The sequence below is a fragment of the Centruroides sculpturatus genome, unplaced genomic scaffold (genome assembly GCF_000671375.1).
Source record: "Centruroides sculpturatus isolate CEXI.00-Female unplaced genomic scaffold, Cexi_2.0 scaffold24, whole genome shotgun sequence".
Taxonomy (NCBI): Eukaryota; Metazoa; Arthropoda; class Arachnida; order Scorpiones; family Buthidae; genus Centruroides; species Centruroides sculpturatus.
In genome coordinates, this window is record NW_019384375.1 from 1,030,184 (window position 1) to 1,038,096 (window position 7,913).

Consider the following 7,913-nt stretch of genomic DNA (forward strand, 5'->3'; position numbering starts at 1 on the left):
AGAGAAGGGATTTACACTGTAATTACGTTTCATTCACTTATTACGTCTAAATAAAATTTTTTGAAGTACAAAAATATTTTGTTAAAATAAAAAAAAACAGCATGAAAGAATAATCCAAATAAATATTTTATTTTCGAATCAATAAATCCTGCCGACCGAATGTAAAGAATCACGTGACGTAAAATATTCGCTGACTTTTCGTGTATTGTGATTCAAGAAGTCTCAGAATCAATATTTTGGATTACATCTCGAACCAGCTTCGAGATTATAAATATTATTTAGTTTATACGATCGCAATATCGATCGAATCTGCTTATTATTGCATTATAATCGGGAATAAAAGGTGGGCATAACCTAACATATTAATTTGCTTGAAAATTATATTAATTCGTACTAAATATGCATTTATTAATATCGTTTAAGATAAGTGGAATAACTATCTCTCTCTTCTATACATCCTACTTATACATAAATAAATGTCAATTTATTATTATTTAATTACTCTATATATATATTTAACTTTAATATTTTATTAAGAAGAGTTTAAAAAAAAGGAGTAGACGAAGTTTTGAAAAAGTTAAATCCCTAAAATCGCCACTCGAACACGCTTAATTGTCGCAATGCTTCGAGATAAACAAATATAGTTAAGAATGCATCAATTATTATTATTAATAGATGAAAGGTCTAAAAATATCCAAGGCCGGTACGTTTGAACGTCAGCCTACTACACTGGAGGATCCGGAATCGAATCCTGCCGAGCAATTTCGGGGATTTTTCAACGACGGTTTATCCCAGATATAGTGGATCCCGGCTATCCCCATTGTGGGCCCTCTTATGGATAAAAGGCCCTCACTGCTCCAGGAAGGAGAAAGCCGAAATAAAAATATTCAAATTTAGAAGTGTGAAAAATATCAATTTAATAAAGATCATAAAAATTTAGATTGTAATGCATGAATTTCCTCTGCTGTTTTTAATTGTTTGAATGATAGAAGTTGTCTTTGTTAAAAAAAACAAACAGTAATTTAAAAAATATATTACTATTAAGCAAATGTAGTTAAGTGGAATAATCAATGAGAGCGAACTTCTCTTTAAATGCCAGTAAATCTTTAGAATTGACTGACTATTGTTTCCCACGAAAACTTTAGAAAATATTCTTTTATATTTTCTTTCTTGGAGAATCAAGAGCAGCATAAAAGCTTACAAGATACGTATGTAGTCTGATCTGGTAGATCTAAACTTAGAAATTTATGATTCGCATATTATCGAAAAGTTTTCTCGCCGCTATCAAGTTCTCTTAAAAAGTTGCTAGTAAGATCTATGTTGCTAACACAATTCATGTAATATGAGTTTGTGGAAGTGGAGAGGCCAAGGTGCAAATCGTAAAACTCCTCTTTTTTGATAAAAGAGTTTTGAAAGTTTTATATTTATATACATAAATATATTTTTTTTATTTTTTTTCTTCCACATTTTCATTCATTCTATTAAAATATACACTTTTCAAAAAATAATCTCAAAAATTTTAAATAGAAAATTTTTAAAACTATAAATGATTTAATGAAAATCTTATACTAAAAAGTGATAAAATAAAACTATTTTAATAAAAAAAAAAACACAGGAAATTTATTATACAAAACAGCGTGGTTGATATATAATTATTTACATTTTTTTAAATCATTGAAAATCTGTTATTAGTTATACAGTATATTTTTAATAATGAACATTTTTATATTCTATTAAGTTTTAATTATTAGTTTAAATTATCAATTTAATTGTATATAAATAAAATTTTGTAAGCTACCCTTTCACTAACAACAATATACAATAAATATTAGTAGTATAACTGAAAATTCAGTTATCCCACTGCTAAATACACATTAAAATAAAAGAATTTGTAATCACAATTGCTTTCAGAAGTCTCTGTCATTTATTTCACTTTGCCAAATATCTAATCAGGCTTTTAAAATTATGTGGCATTAATATATTTGATTATCCTATTGTCTAACATATGATATATAATATAAAAACAACTTTATAATATTTAATTATCTTTACTTCTTTAAAATTATAATTGATATTGACGAGTAAAAAATTCTACTTTCAAATGTTTATATTTGAATGCTTGGACTGTATAGGAAGTATAATTTCTTGTCCACCATTTTTTCAAACTATCAAGTTTTGTATGATATAATAACTATTCAAACATAATACTAAAGAGATTTTAGTAAATTTTTTTCAAATTTTTAAAAAGAATTCATAATATTTAAATTTTTATATTATTTTGGCTTCAACAAGTTATTTGTTTGACTTGAAAAGAGTGAAGTCTTGAACACAATTAACACATTAACAATTGGAATCCTTATTAAATATTTGTCCTCAAATATTTTAAGTATGCTCAACAACTGTCATTAGGATGTATTTAATCTTCGGAGGATTCCTCTTCGGCTTCCATTAACCATTTAATGAATGGCTGAATCTAAAAACCAATAATAAAATTAGCATATGCTTTCATACATTAGTATACTTTTTTAAATATTTAATATAGTTAAATTTAAGAAGAAAATAATTTCTTCATTTTTAAAGTATTGATAAATATATTGATTAGGAAGTAATTATAATGAATATTTATTATATGAAGGACATTTCTGCATTATGCACTCGCTCTCATTACATCGAAATTCCACCATATAATTATTTGAAATAATTTATTATCTTAATATTAAATGTAGAGATCAGTATATATCTATGTCTAGACTATTATATCATAGAATGATGTTAAATGTAAAATTTTCTTAGTTATTTTTAATTTTAATTAGTCTAATTTCTCTGTACTAATATTTAATAATTAAGTGTGTTTTAATTTATGAAATTATGTTAATAGGAAATTTTATTCTGTACTTAAAAATTGTAGAAAATATTAATTCTTAAATAAATATTAATGGTAATGGATTGCAATTATTAAATTTAACATTTTCTGATTAAGAAAATCAATTTATTTTTTATAAACTTCATACTGTTTACTTTCATAAATTAAATGCTATCTAAATAACGTATCAGTTCTAGATGGAAAAAAAAAAAATGCTCAAGACGGTTGCTAAATTTAAACTTCAAATTAAGAATTATCCTTAGTCTAATTTTCTACAATAAAAAATAATACCTGAGACCGAATCTTATAATATGCCACATTGTATTTAATAATTAAATAAATTACTATTAGAAGAATGCAATTAATCATTTTTTCTACTACATTTTCTGTATAAACTGACTCTTCTTAAATAATTGTTATAATATGAATTTCATCTTTACTTTTCACATCTATTGAATAAAAGTTTAATCATTCAACTGTTTTTATTAAAATATATTTCAATTAATCTATTTTTCAAACAAATTTTGTTATTTCTTTTTATTAACAGTGTAATTACAGACAAAATTATTATTTACTTTTCGATAAAAGTTTGTTATAATTTTTGTATAATGAATGTAATAGTTTATTTCTATTGATGATGATACATAAAATGTAAATGTAAATTGCTAATATGGATTAAAGTGATTTGGCAGCATGTGAATAAAATACAAAATGTATTCTATGTAAAAAAATTGAAATGCACAATTACGAAACCTCAAAAACAAGAAGTTTTATATTGCTGTAATTCAATTATAATAAACTTAACAAAAATTATACTTAAAAATAAAAATGTTAAAAAATAATATAATACAGTTATTTTTAATCACTAAACCTGTTTGTAAAGATTTCTTACTGATTTAGATTCAATTTAAACTACATAAAATATATGCTCTCATCTCAAATTAGTAGTGGCTTGCCACTGTCCATCATATTTTTCCTTTAACAATAGAGTCATGTATCTAACACCTTTCGGGGGGAAAATATTTGAATTAATATGACGTGATTTCCGGTTTATATCGGAAGTTCGTATATAGTTAATTGGTGCCTCCTGCTNAATTATGTGGCATTAATATATTTGATTATCCTATTGTCTAACATATGATATATAATATAAAAACAACTTTATAATATTTAATTATCTTTACTTCTTTAAAATTATAATTGATATTGACGAGTAAAAAATTCTACTTTCAAATGTTTATATTTGAATGCTTGGACTGTATAGGAAGTATAATTTCTTGTCCACCATTTTTTCAAACTATCAAGTTTTGTATGATATAATAACTATTCAAACATAATACTAAAGAGATTTTAGTAAATTTTTTTTCAAATTTTTAAAAAGAATTCATAATATTTAAATTTTTATATTATTTTGGCTTCAACAAGTTATTTGTTTGACTTGAAAAGAGTGAAGTCTTGAACACAATTAACACATTAACAATTGGAATCCTTATTAAATATTTGTCCTCAAATATTTTAAGTATGCTCAACAACTGTCATTAGGATGTATTTAATCTTCGGAGGATTCCTCTTCGGCTTCCATTAACCATTTAATGAATGGCTGAATCTAAAAACCAATAATAAAATTAGCATATGCTTTCATACATTAGTATACTTTTTTAAATATTTAATATAGTTAAATTTAAGAAGAAAATAATTTCTTCATTTTTAAAGTATTGATAAATATATTGATTAGGAAGTAATTATAATGAATATTTATTATATGAAGGACATTTCTGCATTATGCACTCGCTCTCATTACATCGAAATTCCACCATATAATTATTTGAAATAATTTATTATCTTAATATTAAATGTAGAGATCAGTATATATCTATGTCTAGACTATTATATCATAGAATGATGTTAAATGTAAAATTTTCTTAGTTATTTTTAATTTTAATTAGTCTAATTTCTCTGTACTAATATTTAATAATTAAGTGTGTTTTAATTTATGAAATTATGTTAATAGGAAATTTTATTCTGTACTTAAAAATTGTAGAAAATATTAATTCTTAAATAAATATTAATGGTAATGGATTGCAATTATTAAATTTAACATTTTCTGATTAAGAAAATCAATTTATTTTTTATAAATTTCATACTGTTTACTTTCATAAATTAAATGCTATCTAAATAACGTATCAGTTCTAGATGGAAAAAAAAATGCTCAAGACGGTTGCTAAATTTAAACTTCAAATTAAGAATTATCCTTAGTCTAATTTTCTACAATAAAAAATAATACCTGAGACTGAATCTTATAATATGCCACATTGTATTTAATAATTAAATAAATTACTATTAGAAGAATGCAATTAATCATTTTTTCTACTACATTTTCTGTATAAACTGACTCTTCTTAAATAATTGTTATAATATGAATTTCATCTTTACTTTTCACATCTATTGAATAAAAGTTTAATCATTCAACTGTTTTTATTAAAATATATTTCAATTAATCTATTTTTCAAACAAATTTTGTTATTTCTTTTTATTAACAGTGTAATTACAGACAAAATTATTATTTACTTTTCGATAAAAGTTTGTTATAATTTTTGTATAATGAATGTAATAGTTTATTTCTATTGATGATGATACATAAAATGTAAATGTAAATTGCTAATATGGATTAAAGTGATTTGGCAGCATGTGAATAAAATACAAAATGTATTCTATGTAAAAAAATTGAAATGCACAATTACGAAACCTCAAAAACAAGAAGTTTTATATTGCTGTAATTCAATTATAATAAACTTAACAAAAATTATACTTAAAAATAAAAATGTTAAAAAATAATATAATACAGTTATTTTTAATCACTAAACCTGTTTGTAAAGATTTCTTACTGATTTAGATTCAATTTAAACTACATAAAATATATGCTCTCATCTCAAATTAGTAGTGGCTTGCCACTGTCCATCATATTTTTCCTTTAACAATAGAGTCATGTATCTAACACCTTTCGGGGGGAAAATATTTGAATTAATATGACGTGATTTCNTATATATATATATATATCACAAATGTACATCATGTATATATATATTATTTATTCATTTACTTTAAGAAATACTTAAAATTATAATGTAGAAATTGCAAGAGAATGTTAAGTTATACTTTTTATGTCAACTGCTAGAACTAAACCAAAATTATATATAAAAATAATTTTGAAAAGTGTATGTTATTAAAATGAATTTTATTACTATTCATGTGATTTATTTCAAACATAATGCAAGTAAAAATGGATGCTGACTTAAACTAAAATACTAGAAAATATAACAGATGACAAATAAATAAATAAAAAAAAAACAAATAAATACTTTTCTTACAGAAAATAAAATCACTTCTGAAGTATATTTTACAGTAAATAAATTTCCCGGGAAAACGTTTTTTATTTTTATAATTCTATATTTATGAATAATGAGACAAATAAAAAGATTCTACACTACATTTCAGTAAAGTTTATAAAGGAACAAATGCTTTTGATTATTTACAGCCATCGCCATCTGTTTTAATACAAAATGAAATCTTTATGAATTGTTAATGACATAATAACTACAACTATTTATTATGTCTTATTTTATAAGCTTGATAATTATGATATTTAGATTTAATTATAAAATTTAAACCAGCGATTAATTATTGTGACATTGTCACAAAGCCGAGCTGAAATTTTAAATCATATTTTAATTTTAAAAATCATGTGACTTCCAGTCCAGACCAGAAGTTCACACATAGTTAATTGGAGCCTCTGGCCCCAAGCTTTCCATATCTTGTCTTGATTTTCATCTATCTAACTCTGTTCTCAAGATTAACAAACAATGGATGGATGGACAAATGAATGGATGGCAATATAGAAATTTATAGGTCTAATTTTACTAATCTCATTCAATAATTTTCTACTTATAATTTATTTACTTTACATATTTACAATTGACAAATTATTCTATTGATCTAATATAAAATAATAATTCTTTTTAAAATTTGATAAAATATATAATAGTAGTAACTTGTAAAGTTAATATAATATACAGTAAGACCTCGCTTAATGCTGATTCGATATAATGCCGCATGCTCAAAGCCTAAAAAAAAAAAAGCTCAAAATTTACATCAATTTAAATTATTGTGGCATTTCATTGATTCATATATATGAGGCATGTCCGGAAAGTAAGTACCGTTTCATTCTACCGCCATTGCAGTGGTAGTATCGCAGTTCAGCGCCTGCGCACATGTCTCTCTGGTTGATTGTCAGTCCAGTGACGCCATTACAGCCGGATTGTGTTGTTTTTCCACGTGTTAGTGAGCGTTCAAAATGTTTAAGACTATTGCCGATCATGCCAACTGTGAAGTGCATTCTGTAATATGGTTTTTGAATGCAAAGAATGTTAAGCCAGTTGAAATTCATTGTCAACTTGTAGAGATTTATGGTGAAAATGTAATGAGTGATGGAATGGTTAGAAAGTGGGTTCAACAATTCAATGCTGAACGCACTGATGTTCATGACGAAGCATGGAGTGGCTGGCCTTCTGTTGTCAATGATGGTTTGGTTGCAAAAGAGAATGAAAAAATTCCTGAAAACAGATGGTTCACAATAAGATTGCTTTGTGACGAGTTTCCACAAATTTCAAATACTGTTTTGCATGAGATTGTTGCAACAACCGATGTTCAGCAGTGGCTGTCTTCACTGGCGGCATCTTTCTTTGAAGAGGGTGTAGACAAGTTGGTTTCTCGACATGACAAATGTCTGAACAATGGTGGTAACTATGTAGAACAGCGATTCCCAACCTGTGGTACGCGTACCCCTAGGGGTACGCGATAGGTTGTTTAGGGGTACAGAAAAAAGTTAGTTATTATGGCAGAAAAAATAATATATTATGTATTACAAACTAATAGTATTAAAAAATTATTAGGTAAAATATGTTTCTTGCAACAATCACAACTTTATTATACATTTTTTCATTTACTTTTTTTTCTTTAATTTAAAGTTACAATATGTAAAATTAACAATACG

The 7,913-nt window shown here is 24.8% G+C and overlaps 1 protein-coding gene across 1 annotated transcript in view; it reads right to left on the minus strand.

Annotated features, from left to right (window-relative positions):
* Positions 1–3,999: 3,999 nt before the first annotated feature.
* The window catches only part of LOC111616708 (translation initiation factor eIF-2B subunit epsilon-like), a 74,296-nt gene continuing 70,382 nt past the window's right edge, over positions 4,000–7,913 (minus strand). Inside the window, exon 15 of the mRNA XM_023358084.1 lies at positions 4,000–4,469. Within this exon, the coding sequence (XP_023213852.1) occupies positions 4,413–4,469 (57 nt within the window). The 3' untranslated portion in view covers positions 4,000–4,412. The remainder of the gene's footprint in view (positions 4,470–7,913) is intronic.